General features: G+C 44.5%; 1 protein-coding gene across 3 annotated transcripts in view; it reads right to left on the bottom strand.

The window, feature by feature from the left end:
- SLC36A1 (solute carrier family 36 member 1) overlaps positions 1–18,961 on the bottom strand; it is a 46,141-nt gene extending 27,180 nt beyond the window's left edge. The window contains exons 1-5 of one of the 3 annotated variants that reach the window (XM_066388056.1): positions 18,897–18,961; positions 12,334–12,481; positions 4,422–4,512; positions 3,472–3,560; positions 2,927–3,022 (exon numbers count right to left, since the gene is read on the bottom strand). In XM_066388056.1, coding sequence (XP_066244153.1) covers positions 2,927–3,022; positions 3,472–3,560; positions 4,422–4,512; positions 12,334–12,476 — 419 coding nt within the window. In that variant the 5' untranslated portion in view covers positions 12,477–12,481; positions 18,897–18,961. Of the gene's footprint in view, positions 1–2,926; positions 3,023–3,471; positions 3,561–4,421; positions 4,513–12,333; positions 12,482–16,530; positions 16,674–18,436; positions 18,639–18,896 lie in introns of those variants that run through there. The other 2 variants (XM_066388057.1, XM_066388058.1) reach the window with 2 other exon arrangements.
- Positions 18,962–22,909: the final 3,948 nt, after the last annotated feature.

Genomic DNA, 22,909 nt, shown 5'->3' with positions numbered 1-22,909 from the left:
TCAGGCAATCCCAGGATTGGAATGGCTGGAGCAGAGCACTCACACCAGGACCACTGCCCAGTCCCTTGGCCTCCCCATCCCCGTGGCCCACTTGTCATCCCATCTCATGTGGTTTTTTCCTTCTTTTTTTTCTTTTTTCTTTTCTTTTATTTTTTTACAGAGACAGAGAAAGAGTCAGAGAGAGGGATAGATAGGGACAGACAGACAGGAATGGAGAGAGAGATGAGAAACATCAATCATCAGTTTTTCGTTGCGACACCTTAGTTGTTCATTGATTGCTTTCTCATATGTGCCTTGACCATGGGGCTACAGCAGACCGAGTAACCCTTTGCTCGAGCCAGCAACCTTGGGTCCAAGCTGGTGAGCTTTTGCTCAAACCAGATGAACCTGAGCTCAAGCTGGCGACCTCGGGGTCTCGAACCTGGGTCCTTCTGCATCCCAGTCAATGCTCTATCCTCTGCGTCACTGCCTGGTCAGGCTCACGTGGGTTTTTTTCTAAAGCTACAGGGAACCCGCAGCATAACCACCTAGGAAGTACAGACCCCTTCACCGTCTCTTTCTATAACTTGAATCCAAGAATCAACCTGCTCTCACCTAAGTACATAGAAATAGATGTACCCAAACAGCTGGTTACAACTTAAAGGGTCGTCAAAAGAAAAATGATTAAATTATAGCTCATTCTTAAATGAAACAGTAGTCAGCAAGTAAAAAGCATACACTAAATCTATATGGGCTGACAGAGAAATGACTAAGACCTTTAAGGGAAAAAATAAATTTCCAAATAGTACACATAGTATGGTCAATTTATATAAAAAAGGTTTAAGAATATGTACATATTTGTATATACTATACAGATATTCCAAAAGGATACCAATGCAACTGTGACCAGTATAAATATATTTTTACTTTTCACTTTATGTCCTTTTATCTTGTTAAAAAAAATTTTTTTTTGGCCCTGGCCAGTTGGCTCAATGGTAGAGCATCGGCCCGGTGTGTGGAAGTCCCAGATTCGATTCCCAGCCAGGGCACACAGGAGAAGCACCCATCTGCTTCTCCACCCTTCCCCCTCTCCTTTCTCTCTCTCTCTCTTCCCCCCCCCCCCCGCAGCCAAGGCTCCATGGGAGCAAAGTTGGCCCAGGCACTGAGGATGGCTCCATGGCCTCCGCCTCAAGCGCTAGAATGGCTCTGGTTGCAACGGAGCAACAGCCCAGATGGGTAGAGCATTGCCCCCTGGTGGGCATGCCGAGTGGATCCCAGTCGGGCACATGTGGGAATCTGTCTGTCTGCCTCCCTACTTCTCACTTCAGAAAAACACACACACAAAAAAAAATTTTTTTTACCATTAGTACACATTAATTTTATGGATGGATGGATGGATGGATGGATGGATGGGAGGGAATTAGAGGGTAAGTAAGGAAGGGGGCAGGGTGAGCCATAAGGAGAGAGGGAAAGAGGGAGAGAGAGAGAGAGAGAGAAAGAAGGGGAGAAGAGGAGAGGGGGGAAGGAAGAGGGAGGAAGGGAAGAGAGGGAGAAAGGAAGAGGGAAGGAAGTAGAGAGGGAGAAGGAAAGGAAAGAGGGAAAGAAGGAGACAGGGAAACAGGGAGGGAGGGAGGGAAGAAAGGAAGAATCAGTCAACAGCAGTCACTTAGCGATCTGGGTTCTCCCAATCAACAGAAAATGCTGAAAGAACTACATAAACCTACCTCATAGGAGGAAGCTAACGATGAGTGAAGGTGAATGTTTCCCTATGACCACAAAAAGGAGTTTTTCTGAGAAATACAGTTTTAATGTGGCTCAATTTAAAAAAAGGGGGCGACTCAGCCCTTGATGGTATCAATTTTCTACATCTAAATGTACTGCTTCCTCAAATAGAAAACAAAAAGTAAGGTATTTCTCTTCAGGCATCTGACAAGTTATCATAGGAGAAATTGTCAAACACTCCCATCTCCTGGAGCCCTGGCTGGGTAGCTCAGTTGGTTAGAGCATCATCCCAACACACCAAGGTAGTGGGTTTGATCCCCAGTCAGGGCACATACAAGAAGCAACCAATGAATGAACAACTAAGTAGAGCAATGAATAGATGTTTCTCTCTCTCTCTCTCTCATCAACAAATTAATTTTTTTTAAAAGACTCCCTACCTCCTGAAACATATCTTTCCCTAATAGCTAACCCAGCCAGCTCACCTCACCTCCTTAAAGGCCTCCCTCTCCGGCCCAGTGCCCTGCCCTTAAAACACCAATCCTGCGCACTTCTCATCTGGCACTGCGGACAAGAGAATCTTGACAGTTTCTTCCCCGAGTGCCTAGGGTGTATTTATAGCTCAGGACACTCTCTTCCTGCTGGTTTATACTGTTCCTGATCTCTTGTTCACAAGCTTCTCATACACCTCTCTCCTTAGAAAAACTACAAGTCTAAGGCTGACGTCACCAGTGTCTCAGCCCATCTGTTCGCAGATACATAAATAAACTTATAAAATTCAAAAAAAAAGGAGAGAGAAAGAAAGAAAGAAAAAGAAAAACTGCAAGTCCCTGGAGTTCAGGGACTATATAATTGACCTCAGAGAATCCACCCTCCCTGTACCTAGATTTGTTTTATACCACTTATGAGTACTTATATATATTTGTTGAACAATGAGGGAATTAAGTATAATCCCCTGCTTATGGACTGTCAAAGATGGAACAACATATAGAGTTCCTTTAAGCTAGGTCCCATGTTTCACCAGTGAGGACACTGAGGTCCAAAGAAGGAAGGGGTCACACAGCCCAAGGTCACAGAGATTACCACTGAAGGGCTGAACTGAAACTCAAGTTCACTGACACAAACAACGGTCTTTCCACTGCTTACACTGTCTCCCACATCTCACTGTCCTGTCTGAAGGCCTGACCACTGGGAAGCCACAGCCACAGTGAGACAGGAAACCAGTTACCTTCCCCAGTGTGCGTGGTTCCGGAGCCAGGAGATAGGGCTGGATTCCAGTCCATACATCACTGTCTCCCCATAGTCCACAAAGGGCTTGTTCAGTCTGGGAGGAGGGGAGGGAGAGAGGAAGGGCAGAGCGTGTGGGTTAGACAATGACAGAACAAACGGAGCTCACTGAGACCTGGGCCAGTTCCCCAGCTGTCACCCTGGAGCTATCGCCAAGTCCTGGACTGAATGCTTTTGAGGATCAGAAGTATCAAGTCAATGGGACAGTTACTTTCATTATAATTAACAACCATCTGGTAGAAGCATTTCAATGGGTAAATATTACAAAGCATATAAAATTATAGTGTACTCTGTCCACTGGACATAAGAAAATTTGACAGATGATGTATGATTAAAAAGAACACAAAAATAACAAGGCAAGGTTAATCAGCAGCCACCTTCAGCTAGCATTAAAAATTTAGAGTGATCTGTGTAAGTGCTCACTTTCAGGTAATGAAACCTGAAAGGACAATCTGTCACTCAAGAGGCGGCTCAGAGGGCTCTCACCTGTGGCAGAAGTGGTGAGCACATTTCACCAGGATACCCATGCAGTGCACGGCCACGATGCCGATCAGCAGCAGGCTGAGGGGACCCATCTGGGGACAGGTATTGTGGGCAAGAGAGGGAGAGACAAGCAGGGAGAATTAGGAGTGAGCCAACAGAGACTGGATTTGCAAATGATCAACATGCTACGCTACTAGGGCACTTTCCCATGACAGCACTCCTGGCGCAGTGTTAGAGACAGAATGTGATCATGAAGATTAGCTCGGGGAGGCAGGCATCATCTGAACCTTAATGCCTTCGACAGAATCTCACAGAGAATGACAAGATAAGGATGTCCCAAGATTGTTGCCAATCAGCAGAAAAGAAGGCTCCTGTGACTGGGAAAAAGAGAGGGGGTGAAGGGGTGGGGGGAAGGGCAAAAGATCTTTTAAGAGCAATACCAGAACAAGAAAGAGAGCCCTTAGCTAAGGGCAGTCCACATCTCTGAGCTATCTCCAATGCTAACATAACCAGAATGGCTTTGCTCAGGCAGTCTTTAGGGGGCAAATCATAAAAGACAAATATTCTCAGAATTGGCCATCTAGAGATGGGGCATGGAAGGACTGCAGAAAATGGACAGACTTCTCTTACTCATTAGTTTATATTATTGATAGAAACTGCCTGAGACATTTAAAATACATCCTCCTCACTCGGAAGTAAGCTCTGAGGGCGGGAATTTTGGCCTGTTCTATTCACTGATAGTATCCTAAGAACCTTCAACAGTGCCTGGCACACAAAAGGCCCTCAATAAGTATCTTTAGATAAAGAAACATCTGAATTTTGCTTTTTCTCAGCCAATTTTATTTTATCCTTCCCACTTACAATGTTCTAAATGAAGTAAAAAAAAATATTTTTAAACCCACTATCTTCTAAAATGTGTCATGAAACTTCCCTCTACCCATGCAGACCCTTACCAAGATGCCTGCATTTTTCACTGCCAGGGGCAGCCCCAGGAGTCCTGTGCCAATGTTGCCTTTTAACAGGTGGATCAAGGTCTGGAACCATCTGAAGTGAGAAGAAGGTAGACAAGGGCATGTTAACAACAATGAGAGCTAACATTTATTAAGCACTCAGTACTGTGCCAAATGCCTTCATGTATTGCCTCATTCTGTTTCTACAGCAACCCTATGAGATTTGTATTAACTTCATTTTATGGATGAGGAAGCAACTTGCTCAAGGTCACACACCTGGCAAAGAGTTGAATGAGGATTCAAACCCAGGCAGTCTGATCCCCACGCCACTACCCTAGCCACTGGGCTATCAGTTCCACTCCCTGTGGCAGCTCTGAGGACCCCCTTTCTTGGAGATGAGACCAGAGGGATAGTAGGTTCTCTGTAGGCACTCTACCCTTTCCTAGAGTGTCTGGGCCTGGTTTTCATCGCCATCCATTGTAAAGAACCAGATCCAGTCCTATAACAGAGGATGACAAACTTACCTGTAAGGGACAGAACTGGTATCAGAGAACAGGGGGAATAAAAAAGAGTAGCCCAAAACCCTTAACAGAAAGTTTTATGGAGAGAATTTTCAGGCTTATGTAATTCCCCTTGTGCATGTATTAGAGTTTGATTTTCTCCTGTTAAAAAAAAAAGAAAGTTTTATGAAAAGTGAACAAAGTAAAAGTCATATGGTACCTCAAAAGGCCAGAAGTCCCTGCCATGCTTTGCTTTAAACAAACAAATTAAAAAAGTCAAATGCCATAAAGTCCTAGGATTGGAGAAGCCCTCTTTGGTCACCTAGTTTATCCTTCTGCCTCGAGGACAGATTTTCCCCTCACCTATTATATAGACCGGCCCTCAACGTGCAGTTATAAAGTTTCTCACACTTCATTTATTTTTTCACTAGGAAAATTACTATCATGTGTAAAACATGTGTTACTGCAGCAGTGGAAATAAGAATCAGTTATGGACCTCAGTCTGTGGAAGCTAGTTAACATCTCAAGGTAGAAAGAGCCCGAACTGAAGAAGAGCCCGGGACAGTGCCCGGGGAGGGCCGGCAGGGGAGGCTCAGAAGGGAGAGGCCTATGCAGAGCCCAGCAGGACGGGCGGGGTTTGTAAGTCTGCAGACAAGGAAGGAAGACAAGGAAGGAAGGCCTGGAAACACAGCCTAAAGAGAAATGTGAGGCACCGACGTGGAAGAGTGAGTCGGTTTTGTGGCCACTCAGGTGGGAGTGAGGATGGGCAAGGAATTTCTGCTTTTTCCCTGAGGAATGGGAAGTTATCTAAGGAGTGACAGCAGAGGAGTCATCCTCAGCATTTTCTATTCCTTGTTACTTCCAGAAGGATACGGACCAGGTCATATATGGTGTGGCTTTCACCCAAATCACACGCACTCAAGATTTGGCCCCTGGCACAGTCTAGAAATTCTTTTTGCACAAATAACCTAAATCTTTCCTAAATGATGCTTATGCACATTTCTTCAAATCTGCAATTCAGGAGAAACCAAATAACATATGTATTTGACCCTATGAGACCCATCTTTACCCTGCAGAAAGGAATCTTACTTTTGGTAACCTTTCTCTTCTACTTCCAGGAAGAAAACCTCTCAAATTTCCTACTACCCCCAAGCTTTTCAGGAAAAACCAGGGAAACTACTTTGAGTCTAAAAATACGAAGCTGGGTGCTCTTCTGGACTATTCTGAGGAAACAGTTTAAGGACCAGACCACAAGGGCCGAGCGAGGACTCTATCCTTATCAGCATCCATTGGCCAGGAGATTATGGGCAGGACATGGACCAATCAATTTCTATCTTGGCAAAGGTAAACACTGTACCAAACCCACTTGGCCTCCGAGAGGCCTCCCCTAAATGCTTGAGCTGGATTTTGTGGGGGGTCAGGTCCCTCTAACCCTGTCTATGCCACAAATTTCACATGACAATTCCCTTCCCTTCTCTGGGCCTGATGTCTCGTCTGCAGATTGAGGGAACTGGATTAGGACAACACACTCTCCAAGGTCCCTTTGGCACTGAAACACCAGGATTCTAGGCAGTTGACCAAAATTACTCCTTTTACTCAATGGCCCCAAGGTGGGATTACCCAAAACCATTTGAGAATCACAAAATCAACTCCAGGGACTGCAAAGTCTTAACTATGGGGAGGGAGTGGTGAAAAAGCAAATAATATTTTAATAAGCCTTGCAAAGCACTGCACATCTTTGTGGTTCTGTTTATGATCTAAATTAGTAGTTCTTATACTTTTTGGTCTCAGGATCCCTTAGTAAACTTATAAATTATTGGGAATCCCAAATAGCTTTTGCTTATATGGATTATGTCCACTGATATATACTGTATCACAAATTAAAACCAAGAAATTGAACAAATATTTATTAATTTAAAATAACAATAAATATTTTACATGTTAATATAAATAAATAACAGATATTTAATGCAAATTAACTATATTTTCCAAAAATTAAAATATAAGAATGGCATATTTTACTGTTTTGCACATCTCTTTCAGGTCTTGCTTAATAGAAGACAGCTGGATTGTCTGCCTCTGCATTCACTCTGCTGTGGTGTTGTTTTGGTTCAAGTAATTAGAAAATCCATATTCACACAGGTGTGCAATTGGAAAAAAAGGGGGTATTTTAATCACCTCTTCATAAAATTGTGGTCATTTTTCTTCGATACTACACCAAAACCCAACATGTGGTTGATTCTTGGAAGTTAGTTGTAATGTGGAATCTGAACCCTTCGTCCTCTATTACATTAAAACCCACGGTGGCCTCGCTCTTCATCAATCATTCTCCTTGCCAATTTTTTTTTCTTTTTTTTGTGAGAAAGAGAGAGAGAGAAGGACAGACAGGAAGGGAGAGACACTAGAAGCATCAATTCGCCTGACCAGGCGGTGGCGCAGTGGATAGAGCATCGGACTGGAATGCGGAAGGACCCAGGTTCGAGACCCCCGAGGTCGCCAGCTTGAGTGCGGGCTCATCTGGTTTGAGCAAAGCTCACCAGCTTGGACCCAAGGTCACTGGCTCGAGCAAGGAGTTACTCAGTCTGCTGTAGCCCCACGGTCAAGGCACATATGAGAAAGCAATCAATGAACAGCTAAGGTGTCGCAACGAAAAACTGATGATTGATGCTTCTTATCTCTCTCCGTTCCTGTCTGTCTGTCCCTGTCTATCCCTCTCTCTGACTCTCTCTGTCTCTGTAAAAAAAAAAAAAAAAAAAAAAAGGGTAAGATCTTGATTCCCCCAGAGAATCAATTCTGCCCCAAAGCCAAGCAAGCAGCAGGTGCTCAATAGTTGTTTTTTTTTTAAAAAGGCATCAATTCTTCATTACAGAACCCTAGTGTATTCACTGATTGCTTTTCCATATGTGCCTTCACTGGGGCGCTCTAGCTGAGCCAGTGACCTCTTCTTGCTCAATCCAGCAACCTTGGGCTTCAAGCCAGCGACTTCTGGGCTCAAGCCAGCGACCATGCGGTCATATCTATGATCCCATGCCCAAGCCAGCAACCTCACGCTCAAGCTGGTGTGCGCCTGCGCTCAAGCCAGAAACCTCAGAGTTTCAAACCTGGGTCCTCAGCATCCCAGGCTTATGCTCTATCCACAGTGCCCCTGCGTAGTCAGGAGTGCACAATTTTCTAACACCACACTTTGGTCATTTGGAAGATATTGGTATCCTGGGTTATAAAGATCTTCCAAATGCTGGCATATTGCCTTATATAATGTCAAAAAATCACGTTTATTAATATCAATATCATTACTGGTCACATCAGAAAACCTTTAAGTAGAGGGAAGCTGTCCAAGTCACAGTGCTAGATACAAGTTTTGTTGTTGTTTTTTCTAATTTTGAAAGTTCAAAGTTTATTGTGGGCAAATAATACTGATGACTGTTTTTCTCAAGGTAATATCCTCATTCCTTTCATTTTCAAGAAAATGTCTGCCAAGCACTCAAGTCTAAATAATCTATAGTTTGTTAGTTGCTCCCCTAGCAAAAATAGTGTCCTCTGGGGGCAGGGAGGAAGCAGGTAGTTCAGTTCACAACTCAAATAATCACTCAAGGTCTTTTCCTTGAGATAAGTATTGTACCATGCTATGTATCAGAAGTGCTTACCATTTTGTCATAGAATATTAAAAGATCTGTACTCAGTGTACAGATGATGTGTTGTAAAACTGTGCATCTTAAACCTATATAATTTTGTTAATCAATGTCACCTGATAAAAGTCAATAAAAGGGGGGAAAAGACTTTTACTGAAGCATCGAGGTTTAATAAAATCAATAATTCGCTTCATCAAGGACATGCTTAAGTGAAACTGGCTTTTTCTTGCACACATGTGGCAGTAAAAATACAATGACAACCAGCATAACGTGGTGCCACTGCCTTGCTTTATGCTAAGGTGCCAGCATTTTTACCCACCATTGCTTCTGCACCATTAGCACAAATGTCAACACAGTGGAAGGCAAATAACATCTTAGTATAATGAAACGGTCTCGGGAACCCCAAAAGTCTGAAGACCACACTTTGCAGATGGCTGCTCCAGATAAAATAGAGGAAGCCAGTTTCCGTCAAATGATTTCTCAGTCTGCTGTCTTGGGGAAGAATTATCAAGGCTCAATCAATAGCTGGTATAATGTATAATTCAACCAGGCAACAAGATGAAAAGTCTGCCCAATGGAGTAAAATGAGGCTGTTGCCAAAACAGTCAATAGCATGAAATCATCAAGTATTAGAAAATAACCTCACTAACCACATCATCATGGATGTGTCCAGGGTTCACCCCTGGTTCAGAATTTTTACTGAGCCCTTAAACCAGTGGTAGTCAACCTGGTCCCTACCTCCCACTAGTGGGTGTTCCAGCTTTCATGGTGGGCGGTAGCAGAGCAACCAAAGTATAAATAAAAAGATCAATTTAACTATAGTCAGTTGTTTTATAAAGATTTATTCTGCCAAACTTAGCGAAAATCCGACATAAAGTACTTGGTAAGTAATTATTATTATATGCTTTAACTTGCTGTAACTCTGCTTTATAAATTTTAAAAAGTAAAGTTATTTCTCTACTTTATAAATCACCATTACTGTGGAACCAGTGGGCAGTTAGAAAATTTTACTACTAACAGAGATACAAAAGTGGGTGGTAGGTATAAAAAGGTTGACTAACCCTGCCTTAAATCCTACAAGGGTCAGGTACATGCATGCATATATGCAGTAGGCTAAGAGGTACTTCCATGTTCTTTGTTCCTTAGCAAACAAGGTGACAGCGTGAGTCAAGGCACAAGCAGACAAGGAATCCAGCTCAAAACTTGTACCTAACATTTCTCACATAGGAGAGATGCACGTGGGCTAACAGGGTTCCTCAAATCAATATACTGTAACAATACATGGCATATTTTCTATACATAAATGCTTGTGTAGATTCAGGCCCCAGGCAAGTGTCAACCAATCCTCCAAGTCCCAAGAAAGTAAGTACTACTGTTCCTTGTACCACTTATGATGGGACTGTGAAACCCGCTATCACAGATGGGCTTTCAGGTTACCTAGTTTGTATCATAATATCAAGGCAGGATGCCCCTCAGAACTAAATATACCCCACAAAATGTCCCAATAAAAGCCCAGGAAAGGTATTTTCTGATTTGCTCAATTTCTACCAAACAAGGATAAATACTGTGGGATTGACTACTAGTTATAACCCAATGTGAAGCATGCGTTAGCTTAAATACGTATAAAACCTGTGAGCTACCACCCTGAAGTTGCTAGCTGATTGATGCTAAACTTCAGGGACATCCCTTAAAAATTAAAATCTAGACCACATGGCAAGCATTGCATAGGCAAGTTAATGCCTGAGAACAAGGAGCAGAAACTGTGAGGGAAACTAAAGAGAAGCTTGGAAGAAATATTTTACAATAAGGAGTGTGACTTCTAAAGGGAAGCTATCACATGTCATCGACTGCATTTGGAGCTCCTTCTGCCGGGGGGAAGCCAATTGGGTGGGAAAGGTTAGGGAACAGTGGGAAAAGGTGGTCCTCGCTGCTCCCAGTGGTTCTCTGAGCAATCTTTTCTATCAGCTAACAACTCCAGCAAATGGGGAATCAACAAAAGCATGTCACATGATAAATAAGCTGTAGAGGCTGAAGCTTTGTGAGCGGAAATCAGCTAGAGGTGGAGAGGGGCTGGTAATGAGAACAGTCCCGATCCCCTAGTTCCACCCCAGTCCACCGGAGAAAGTACCCTACACCAGCAGAGACCGCAGCCAGAGAGCTTCACCAGTAATTATCTCTAAGAGAAGCTTCCATGGTCTCCTTGAGGAGTCCGGGGGGACAGCATAAGTCTAGAACACAAAGGAGCCTGACCAGGCGGTGGCGTAGTGGATAGAGCATCGGACTAGGATGCGGAAGGACCCAGGTTCGAGACCCCGAGCTCGCCAGTTTGAGCACAGGCTCATCTGGCTTGAGCAAAAAAAAAAAAAGCTCGTCAGCTTGGACCCAAGGTCGCTGGCTCGAGCAACGGGTTACTCAGTGTGCTGAAGGCCCGCGGTCAAGGCACATATGAAAAAGCAATCAATGAACAGCTAAGGTGTCGCAACGAAAAACTGATGATTGATGCTTCTCATCTCTCTCCATTCCTGTCTGTCTGTCCCTATCTATCCCGCTCTCTGACTCTCTGTCCCTGAAAAAAAAAAAAAAATAGAACACAAAGGATCCCTCAGTAAGTCACACCCAACCATGAACACAAAAAGGGTGATGGCTAAGCTTGAGGAATAAACAGAAGGGCTGCAAAAGACGGGATGCTGGCATCCCAAGAAAATGTCAGGGGTCTGCTGAGATTGGGGATCTAGTTGGAGAACTCAGCGGAATAAAAAATGTTCCTCTGAATCTTCTAATTTAGTGGAGAGCATAGCTTCACAGTGAGATCCTCAATTTTATCTTACATCTAGGGAAACTGAGGCCCAAAGAGGGCCAAACTCAGCCCAGATGAGCCTTGGGATTCAGTCTCCAAGGATGAAATGTAAGTCCTTCTTAGGGAATACAAAGCAAACCTCCTCTTCTTAATCAACCCCTTGATTTTTTTTTTTTTTTTTTTTTTTTTACAGAGAGAGAGTCAGAGAGAGGGATAGACAGGGACAGACAGACAGGAACGGAGAGATGAGAAGCATCAATCATTAGTCTTTCGTTGCACATTGCGACACCTTGTTCATTGATTGCTTTCTCATATGTGCCTTGACTGCGGGCCTTCAGCAGACCAAGTAACCCCTTGCTTGAGCCAGCAACCTTGGGTTCAAGCTGGTGAGCTTTTGCTCAAACCAGATGAGCCCGCGCTCAAGCTGGTGACCTCGGGGTCTCGAACCTGGGTCCTTCCGCATCCCAGTCCAACACTCTATCCATGCACCACCACCTGGTCAGGCCCCTTGATTTTTTTTTAAGTGCAGAAGTTATTCCTCCTTCTACCCGCTTCTTCAGCCAAATGAATTTGCTGTTTGGGTGACAGGGACAGAAGTCTGGTACAGATTTTGCAAAGGAGGCTTCCAATTGGGCTTGGAGGTACTTGAGGGTCTAACATGGATGGCCCATGGTTCTAAGTTAGGTAAGTTCTAAGTAAGAGAATGTTGTTTCTACAAGTCTTTCTTATGGTCGTGCTCTTAATTGGCATTCTAGGATCAACACAGCAGAAATGAACAAAGAATAAAAAACAGACTATAGAGTAGAAGGCAAGGAGCTCAAATCTCAGCACTGTTAATCACCCAATCTCTTTATATCTTATTTTCCATCTATAAAGTGGGGGAACTTGTAAAATGGGGAGCAAAAAATAGCTCCAAGGGAGACTGTGTAATAATACAGAACCTAGGAACGTGAATCTCCCTCAGGACAGTAGAAGAAACAGCTACTTACGTTGTGCTGCTGCTTTCCCCAAATCGCTGGTAGGAGCCTGGGGAGGAGAAGTTGTTCAGGCCTTCAGATGGGCTCTCATCTGGGCTCGCGTCAGTGGAGCTGTAGTCGGGGTAGTCTTCGTTCCGAAGCCTCTGTGTGGACATGGTTGCTGTGGGGACAGGGTCAGTGCTAAGACCTCCAGTGGCTGGGGTCTTTAGCTCTAAGCCTGGGGTGGGTTCTAGGGCAGAAGCCGCCATTGTCACACTAGCTCAATGACAGTTGCACTATGAATTAAGTACAATGCAGGTGCTTGTATTTATGAAAGAGAAAAAGGTGCAAAGTTCACATGGGCAGGCTGAGCTGACTCAGCTTCTCCCTCCCAGCCTTCCCAGTGCGCGCCACCTCATGCTTTTAAATTTGCCATAGCACACCTGGACAGAGCAGAGGTGAGGCACACCTGAGAGGGGCGGGGGAAGATGCAGCACTTCCAGGAGCTGCCCGTTCTTTAGGTAGACATTAACTATCCCTTCCTTTGAGCTAATTTCTTGGACCTTGAACAACAGTTAAAATTGTATCTACTTCCATCTTCCCCAAGAGCAAGCTCTCAGAGGACTGGAACCTGAATATTTTTAACTGTGTCCAATTTTTCCTCTGCATTCACTACAGAAAGAACCTTGCTGCACTCAAGAAATACCCTCCAGATCACCCATCTCTGCTCAAACTCCCCACCAGATCCCAGAGTCACAAATGACTTCCTCTTTCTCTCTGCTACAACCTCTGACCTATCCTACGTTCTTTGCTATGTTCTTCGGAGGACATCAGTGACTCTCATCCCTAACCCTAGGACTCTTTTCTTGCAACCATGCCAAAAGGGATGGAAGCCAGCTAACTACATGAGGAATGGTTAGAAGCACCGAGAAGGTTCATCTTGGAGAACTAGCAACATGGTAGGTATAAAAACTGTCTTTGGCCCTGGCTTGGTAGCTCAGTTGGCTAGAGAAGCATCTCGATATGCCAAAGTTAGGTTCAGGCTCCAGTTAGAGCACATATAAGAAACCAATGAATAAAACAAGTGAAACAACAAATCAATGGCTGTCTGTCTGTCTGTCTGTCTCTCTCTCTCTCTGTCTGTCTCTCTCTCTCTCTCCCTTCCTCTCTCTCTAAAATCAGTAATTTTTTTTAAAAAAACTGCTTTCAAAAGCTGTCCTATGGGTAAGACTTATTGGTGGGGACTCAAAACTCAGTCAGAAACAAGATCAGTAGGTGGAATGTAAAGGGAGGCAACTTTTTGGCTCGACGTAAGGAAGAACCTTCTATCAAAAGTAGTTGTTCAGATGGAATAGTTTGCTAGGAGATGGTGTGTTCCCTTTGCCTGGAAAAGTCCAAGCAGAAACCCTTCTCAGAGCTGTTAAGTAGAAATTCAAGCACCAAAGAGGGTGGATGCAGTCACTCCCTGAAGTTCCTTCAGAACTTCAGAGAAGTCCTCCTTCTCTGGCTCTCTAGCTGGACCAAACACCTATATTTAGGAACTAAAACTATAAAACTCTTAGAAGAAAACATAGGCATAAATCTTCATGATACTGGATTAGGCAATGGTTTCTTACATGACAGCAAAAGCAAAAAAAACCACAAAAAACAGGTAAGTTATATACAACAAAATTAAAAATGTTTGTGTCTCAAAAGATACCATCAAGAAAGTGAAAGATAACCCACAAAATGGGACAAATTTTCTGCAAATCATATTTCTGACAAGGGACTTATATCCAGAACATATAGAGAACTATTAGAATTCAGTAACAAATAGACAACCCACTTAAGACATTGACAAAGGATATGAATAGGCATTTCACCAAAGACATAGAACTAGACAATAATCACATGAAAAGATACTCAACATCATTAGCCATCAGGTAAATACAAATCAAAAACCACAATGAGATGCCACTTCACACACATCAAGACGACTAAAATCAAAGACAGACCATAAGCACTGGCAAGGATGAGGAGAAACTGGAACCCTCACATACTATTCCTGGGAATGTAAAATGGTGCAGCCACTTTGGAAAACAGTGTAGCAGGTCCTCAAAAGGCTCAACATAGTATCGTATGACCCAGCAATTCCATTTCTAGATCATATGAATGAATAAATATTAAAATTAAAAATATTTTAAATTTTTTATATTAAAATAAAAACAGATGTCCACAGAAAAACTTATATACAAATGTTCATAGCAGCATTATTCCTAACAGCCAAAAAATGGAAATAAATTTGATAAATGGATAAATTAAATATGGTGTACCCATACAATGGAATATTATTCAATAATAAAAAGAAATAAAATACTGACACATGCTACAAGATGGATGAAAGAAGCCCACCACAGAGGACATATATTTATTCTACGATTTTGCTCATATGGAAGTTCAAAACAGGAAACCCTATAGACAGAGAGTGGATTGCTAGTTACCGGGGTTTGGGGAGGGAGTTGGAGGTACTAGGGGGTTATGGCTAAGGGGGAAGTTTCTTTTGGAGTGATGAGAATGTTCTAAAATTGATTGTGGTGATGGTTACACAACTCTGTGAATATACTAATAGCCACTGAATTGTATACTTTAAATGGTTAAACAGTATAATATGTGGATTATATCTCAATAAAGCTGCTAAAAAAAAACCAAACAGATTTCTGGGCCAACCTGAGAGTTTTATTTTTAACCATCTGGATGACCCTGATTACAGGTAGATTCATATAAAGCACTAAAAATAACTATGTCTCATTATGATGGATACACCCCAGGCCACACCTCCTACCAGAGTTCATGGGTTGGCGCTATATGTAGACTAAAAGTGCCACCCATTATTCTGAAACAATTGCATTTGGTTGGACTTTAAAACTCAGAGAAGTGGCAAATTCTCTAAATGCGTTTTCTCTTCTCTGTTGCTGGAATTCCAAGACATGAACAAGGACACAGACTGTGCTGCTATGTGCAGTATACAGGGAGAAAAGTGAAAATTTCTGACTGCCACATGATTTATTTTGAAAGAGCTCCAGATAGGACTCCATCTAACCTACCACGGAGTACATTCCACAAATTGAGACTCTTGCCTGAGTCTGTTGGGAGGGCAGCCACAAAACAGCTGCTGATCTCAGCAGGCTCCGTACAGGAGTTGAATAGGCAAAGACACTCACTTGTTACCCACATTCATAAAAATTGCTAAGTGGTAGGCCCAGGTGTAACTAACAGAAGATTGGGCTCCAGCCTCCCACTTAGAGGTGAGAAAACCAAGGCCCCAGCTGGTTAAAGATTTGAAATTAGAATCCAACATACCAGATTCCCAGTCCAGTGTTTTCTATAGTACCATTAATGATCTACCCTCCCTAAACTCTCCCTCAGAACAAAACTGAGACAGGCCTAGGGCTGCAGAGGGAATTCTGCATAATAAAAATTACATGAGTCAGAGCTTAGTTGGGTGACCTTGAGCAAATTAATCTCCCTTTGCCTCAGTTTCTTCATCTGAAAAATGTTATTAATAATACCTACATCACAATACTGTTATAAAGATAGAAGGAAAAGATGTTGAATATGTTGCTTGGTCCATAATAGACCCTCATTAATAACAGCACTTGTAATTATTACTGCAGAGAAGTTCGAGGACAGGAAGTTAGAAAGCTCACTACCTAAATTAAGCACTGCAGTACTTCCTCCATTCCATCACTCTAGAGTGCTGAGCCAGGTCCCCAACACGACAATGGTGATCTATGTGCCACGGGCATCCCAGTAATCCAGGCAGACAGATTCTTGAATTTCATGGAAAAGGGAAGCACAGAGGAGCCTTTCTGATAAGAGAGGGTCATTGAGAACTGGCCCTGGGTATCAAGGCTTCCAAAAGAAATGTTTTGGAGATAAAAGAAGAGACAGCATGGTGTGGTTTCTATTTTGGCATATTCAAAATGTGCTACCCACTCACTCGATCCCAAACCCACTAAAACAGAAGCTAGATCTGTGTGCTCAGACCCAGCCGGTCAGGCCTGGCCAGAGGAAGGAGGTTCAGGATTCCTCTAAGGCAGCGGTTCTCAACCTGTGGGTCGCGACCCCGGCGGGGGTCGAATGACCAAAACACAGGGGTCGCCTAAAGCGATTGAGGGAAGAGACTCAATATGAGTTTCCTCTTCGGGAAAAGGAGAAAAGCTAGGTGTTAGTGGTTAATCAGTCACCCACTTCTGGAAGGTGTTAATCAGGACCAGGCTAGCAAAAGCAGACCCCAAAGTCTATTCACTCAGCCCAGTTCTAGGATCTTGCTTCAGGTCACGGTGAGAAGAGGAAATGTATTATTAACAGCAGTGACTCTTCAGCATCCAACCCTCGAAGACATAAGCATTTAAAGAAGGATACTCACCAGGAGGGGAAGGGGGGTTAAAAAGAAAAAGAAAAAGACAGGAGTACTTACCATGAGAAGAGTTATCTGAAGCAAGGGGGAAAATAAAGCATTCCCAAAAGTGAACACCTACCTATCCCACTTCATATCCCACGTGCTAACAAGTCCAGTCCCAGAATTGCACAGAACCTCTGAATTGGAAGAAAACTTAAAACTTTATCTAGTCCAACCCTCTTCCCAACACAATTATCTAACCTACAACATCCCCAAAAGTGCCTGCCCCGTGACAATTAGCTCCAGTGACAGGGCCCTCCATGCTCTGTGTTGCAATGTGAGAGAGCGCTAATTCTGTGCAAGTTCTTAGGCTCACCCAAAACCCACTTCCCTTATGGCACGTCCATCCACTGGCCCTCGCTGTAACTGCTGGACTATTGCAAAAGAAATGGAATCCACCTACCTCCTTGCTCTGCCTGTAAAACAGACAAGGAAGCGCTGAGCACTTCAAGCTGCCACAAGAATGAGGCCAAATGAACCGACAATAAGAACCCAAGAGCAGGCAATTCTAAACAGCACCATCAGAAAACAAGGGGAGAGAGGCTTAGTACCGTTATCAGAGTAGCCCCGTGCCAGGCAGTCTCAGACACAGAGCAAACCACCGAGCCTTGCGTGTCCCCTTACTTCTTGACTTGCAGAACGTCTTTCAAGAAAATATGCTCTCAATGTACAAGTTGATTCCTGTCCACTAGTCTCTTGACCAGGGGTCAAAGAGGGCCTTGAGCATATTTAGAGGGGGGGAAAAAAAAAGGACAGTCAAAATCATTTTCTGCTGTCATCATTTTGTTTGGCCATTATGCAGAGACAGGAAGAAAGAGGAGAAGGATTTCATGGCAACCTAGACAGAAGTTAGGTAGGGGACAGGCTTCCTGGACAATGGGATGAAGTCTGTTGCAAGGCAGAGACTAACTAATGATGGACCAGGATGGGGGCGGGAGGGGGGGATCACCTCTGATTAGAAAACAGACCTAAATGCAGACACTGAGCAGAAGATGGATTCACCTCCATCACCCTACAGGCTGGGAAACCTAAGCCCAAGCGAAGTCCAGGGCGCGGCGGGAGGAAAGGGGATGTCACTTCAGGTTGCCACGCGAGTGTCAGAGCTAGAACACAATCCTTCCTCGGTCTCAGCTCTTTCCTTACACCAAGCGGCTCTCTTATTTCAGCAACACAGCCACCCCAATAACCAGTAGTCCCCACCTCGGACGAGCTACGGAACAATCAATCAAGAACCAGCAGTCCCCACCTCGGACGAGCTACGGAACGAGCAAGCAAGCAGCGATCCTGACGCGTTTCAAGTTCGTGCCGGGCTCTTCTCACGCTCGGCGGGGAGTCCCCTGCCCCCCCCCCCCCCCAAGGCGCGGACTCGAATTCTTTTTTCGTATTTTGGCACGACTGATACAAAATTGCAGGGCGGCTAGAAACAAAACCTACAGAAATGATGAGTTTGCAGAAAAAAGAAACACACACACACGTGCACACTAAACAGGGAAGCACACCCGGAGCCCATGCAACGGGGTGCTGGAGGGTGCAGCGCGGAGAAGGGGAGGGGACCACCGCAGGGGACAGGGAGAGGCGCTGCTCCCGGGCAGGAGGCACTGCGGCGGGGACACGCCGCTGTGGAGCTCAGGGACACCGGGACTCAGGTCGCGGCGCCGCGACGAGCTCGCGGGGTGACCTTAAGCAAGTCCCTACCGCTTCCTGGGCCTCGATTTCCCGACGGTCCCGGGGCCGGGGCGGGGGCAGCAGCACCTGCAGTTCTGGGGTTCTAGGACCCAAACCCCACTCTGGGCGAGTCCCCACCGAGCGGCTCCCACGGGGGGCGGACCCGTCGGGGCAGCGCGTTAGGAGCCCCGGCTGGTCGTCCGGGTGCTGCTGCCACCTCGCTACCTCGGTTTCCCCACCTGTCAAACAGGATGGGTAGGTCAAGGGAGACAGCGCGACGGACAGGGAGTGTCCGGGTCGCCACATCCCAGGAGGGGAGCCCGCGGGGCGCCGCGGCGGAGGCCAGGGAGCCCGGGAGACTCGGACCCGCATCCCAGGCCGGTGGGTGCCTGACCCGGAGCGCCCGCCGCGCGCCCGAGGAAGGGCGACGCCGGTCCTGAGGAAAGCGCTGACCGGCCTCCGGCCCCAGCCTGGCAGCGCGCGGACTCACCGCTCGGGCTCGCCGCTCGGGCTCCCGCGCGGGCTCGGCTCGGGCTGGGACTCCCGCCTCACCGCGGAGGTCTCGCCATCCCCCGGGGCGGCCGGCAGCCGCTTCCGGGCGTCCTCACGTGATCCAGGCGCCCAAGCCCGAGGCCCTGGTCACAAGCTCCTCCCCTCTCGCGGTGCTCCAGAGAGCGGCTGCGCAGCACCCCCTGGCGACCTATTGCTGCCAGTGCAGGAAGGACGAGGGTCCTGGGAACAGGGCGGGGAGGCTGGCCTCGGAGCATGCGCAGCGAGTCCCAAATCTAAGCACTTTATACTGAGTGTGGGCTTGTAAAAGGTCGGCTTCGCTGTATCTTCTTTACCACCTCCCAAAGAGCACATGCTGCTTTTATAATCAAGAAAGAATACATCTTTTAAAAAACTCATCTAGTCATATTTTTAAAAAGTTTCCACAAAATCATTTGTACTTGCCACTGGAAATAGGGCTGTGAGGTAAGGCAGGTAAGGCAATGTTATCCTTTTAAAAACGTATTTAAAAAATTTAAGCAACATTTTTAAATGAATGGCAACATTTCAGTATATTTAAGGTATATGTGTTTTCTTTGCTTCTCTTTCCTCGCTTTCTGCAGATTTTACTTTTAAAAATTATGAAACTACTGAGCCAAATAAATAAATAAAAGAACCATTGGAACAGCTACAAAATGGGCAGAATCCCAAGAAAATTATACTGACTGAAAGAAGTAAAAATATATATTTTATTTTTATTACTTCTAGAAAATTTAAAATAATCTATAGTGATATAAAGCACATCAGTGGTTGCTTGGGAACAGGTGGGAGGCCAGGAGAGGAGAGAGCGATTATAAAGGAGCACAAGGAAATCTTCAAGGAGACGAAGATATTACTATTCTGATTGTGGTGATGGCTTCACAGATGAATGTATATGTTGAAATGTATCCAACTTAGACAATTTAGGTATGTGCCATTTATTATATATTATATATTCAATAAGCTGTTAAAATATTTAGTAAAATTATACAAGTAACACATTAATATATTCTTATTAGAAATGTTAGGCAATATATCAGTATATTAACAGTGAAATTTTCCCTTCTCCCAAATTCACTCTCCTCTCCAAAGATAAAGTTACTGGTCGCCTGACCTGTGGTGGCACAGTGGATAAAGCGTCGACCTGGAAATGCTGAGGTCGCCGGTTCAAAACCCTGGGCTTGCCTGGTCAAGGCACATATGGGAGTTGATGCTTCCAGCTCCTCCCCCCCTTCTCTCTCTCTGTCTCTCCTCTCGCTCTCTCTCTCTCTGTCTCTCCCTATCCTCTCTAAAATGAATAATAAAAAAAAAAAGATAAAGTTACTGTTCATCAAACCTTTCCCTGTGTATTTATAGAAATATCTGGATACAGAAATGTGTACATCTGTGGTGTTAAAACTTAGAATCATGAATAAAAAGTGCTTATTGTTTTAAGACTTCTACGCTTCATGTCTATACTGTTTAAATTCTTTCATAAACATATAACACTTTATATACAGTGTGTTCATAAAGTCATGGTGCACTTTTGAACAGTCACAAGAAAGCAACAAAAGACAATAGAAATGTGAAATCTGCACCAAATAAAAGGAAAACCCTCCCAGTTTCTGTAGCAGGGGTCCCCAAACTTTTTACACAGGGGGCCAGTTCACTGTCCCTCAGACCATTGGAGGGCCGGACTATATAAAAAAACTATGAACAAATCCCTATGCACACTGCACATATCTTATTTTAAAGTAAAAAAACAAAACGGGAACAAATATAACATTTAAAATAAAGAACAAGTAAATTTAAATCAACAAACTGACCAGTATTTCAATGGGAACTATGCTCCTCTCACTGACCACCAATGCAAGAGGTGCCCCTTCCGGAAGTGCGGTGGGGGCCGGATAAATGGCCTCAGGGGGCCGCATGTGGTCCGTGGGCTGTAGTTTGGGGATGTTCTGTTCTGTAGGATGATGTGGCAGCATGTGCACATGCGCAGATGATGACATAACACTGTGTATACAGCGGAGCAGCCCATGGCCATGCCAGTCGAGATGTAGATGGTACAGAGGAAAGTTCGGTGTGTTCTGTGGCTCACTAAATTCTAATCCGTGACCAAAGTGCAACGTGAATATCGGCGCATTTATAACGAAGCGCCACCACATAGGAATACCACTACTCGGTGGGATAAGCAGTTGAAGGAAACCGGCAGTTTGGTGGAGAAACCCCGTTCTGGTAGGCCATCAGTCAGTGACGAGTCTGTAGAGGCTACACGGGATAGCTACCTAAGGAGCTCTAAAAAATCTGTGCATGAGCCCACATTGAACTACACTGAATAGGTATGAAACTGGGAGAGTTTTCCTTTTATTTGGTGCAGATTTCACATTTCTATCGTCTTTTGTTGCTTTTCTGTGACCGGTCAAAAGTGCACCATGACTTTACAGCACACTGTATGTTTAAAACCTACCTAATTTTTTTTAAATCAACTTCAGTTGGATCATTTCACCAGGGAAAGAGAAAATAATAAAGATTCATGCTCAGATCAAAATATGAAGGCCAGCCCGACCTATGGTGGCGCAGTGGATAAAGCGTCGACCTGGAAATGCTGAGGTCGCTGATTCAAAACCCTGGGCTTGCCTAGTCAAGACACATATGGGGGTTGATGCTTCCAGCCCCCCCCCCCCCCGTCTCTCCCTCTCCTCTCTAAAATGAATAAATAAATAAATAATTTAAAAAAATATATGAAGGCCAATGAGTTTATCCCATCCTTGGAAGAGCCCACCTGTTTATTGACTGCTCAGTGCCAGGAACTACTCTTAAGATACTGCTAAGCCACGTCAATGAGTTCCCCCTTTAGGACTTCTCCAAGCCTTGAATATCTTTGATTCTATGGCTCTTCCTAATGTCTTACCCAAGAAAGCCAGATCTTGTGACACCACACAGCTGGAATTACTAATGCAAGTGGGAAATTTGCCCTCCTTAATCTGTTCCTGGGATGCTTGACTATAATTAAGGACTCTTTCATATAACTGACCACTACACCCTCATTAGAGAGACCCTTGAAGAAAGCTTGCATCATTTTCAGGTACTGTTAGGACTCTTAACAACCTTATCATTATGCAATCCTAATTAGAAATTAGCATTCAATAATATCTCCTTATGGTTCCCAGAGAAGTTTTCCCAAATATGCAAATTCCACCTCTGCTCCCACTGTTTACTCAGAAATATCAATAAAGAAGATTTCCAGTTCAAAATAGATGTATACTTAAGCATTTTGACTCTTTCACTCCTAGAAACTATGCTAAAGCAAAAAGTGAAAAACTCTGCAAATTCTATTTTCAGCAAAGTCAGAAGCTAAATAGAATCCACAGATACCAAAATATGCATAAGGGCCAACAAAAGCAGCTGAAATCAACAGAAACTGTGAAGAAAAATGGGAAAGAAACTCAGAGAATAATGAAGGGGCCCAGTGGGGGAGGATCCCAGAAGAGCACAAGCAAAAACTCTTTTCTAGCCCTAGCCAGTGATTCAGTGGATAGAGCGTCAGCCCGGCATATGGTCATCCCGAGTTCGATTCCTCATCAGGGCACACAGGAGAAGCAACCATCTGCTTCTTCCCCCTCTATCTCCCCTTTCTCTACCTCTTCCCCTCCCACAGCCAGTGGCTCAATTGGTTCAAGCATGGCCCTGGGCGCTGAGGATGGCTCTGTTGGAGTGCATCAGTCTCAGGCACTAACAATAGCTCGGTATTCCAGCATCAGCCCCTAATAGGGTTATCAATTGGGGTGCAAGTGGGAGTCTGACTCAGTATCTCCCCTCCCTCCCCTAAAAAACAAACAAATGTACAAACCCAAAATACCTATTTTCCTGAAGGTGAAGAGCTCACCCGGAGCTGTATAGCTATATTCCTTTCATTTGCAACAATGGATGTGAAAACAGTTCAGCAAGACTAGCTACAAAAGCTCTTCTGAGTCTGATTTGGATCAGGGAAGC

This window comes from Saccopteryx leptura, chromosome 6 (assembly GCF_036850995.1).
Source record: "Saccopteryx leptura isolate mSacLep1 chromosome 6, mSacLep1_pri_phased_curated, whole genome shotgun sequence".
Classification (NCBI taxonomy): Eukaryota; Metazoa; Chordata; class Mammalia; order Chiroptera; family Emballonuridae; genus Saccopteryx; species Saccopteryx leptura.
This window is presented reverse-complemented; position numbering and strand designations above follow the sequence as displayed.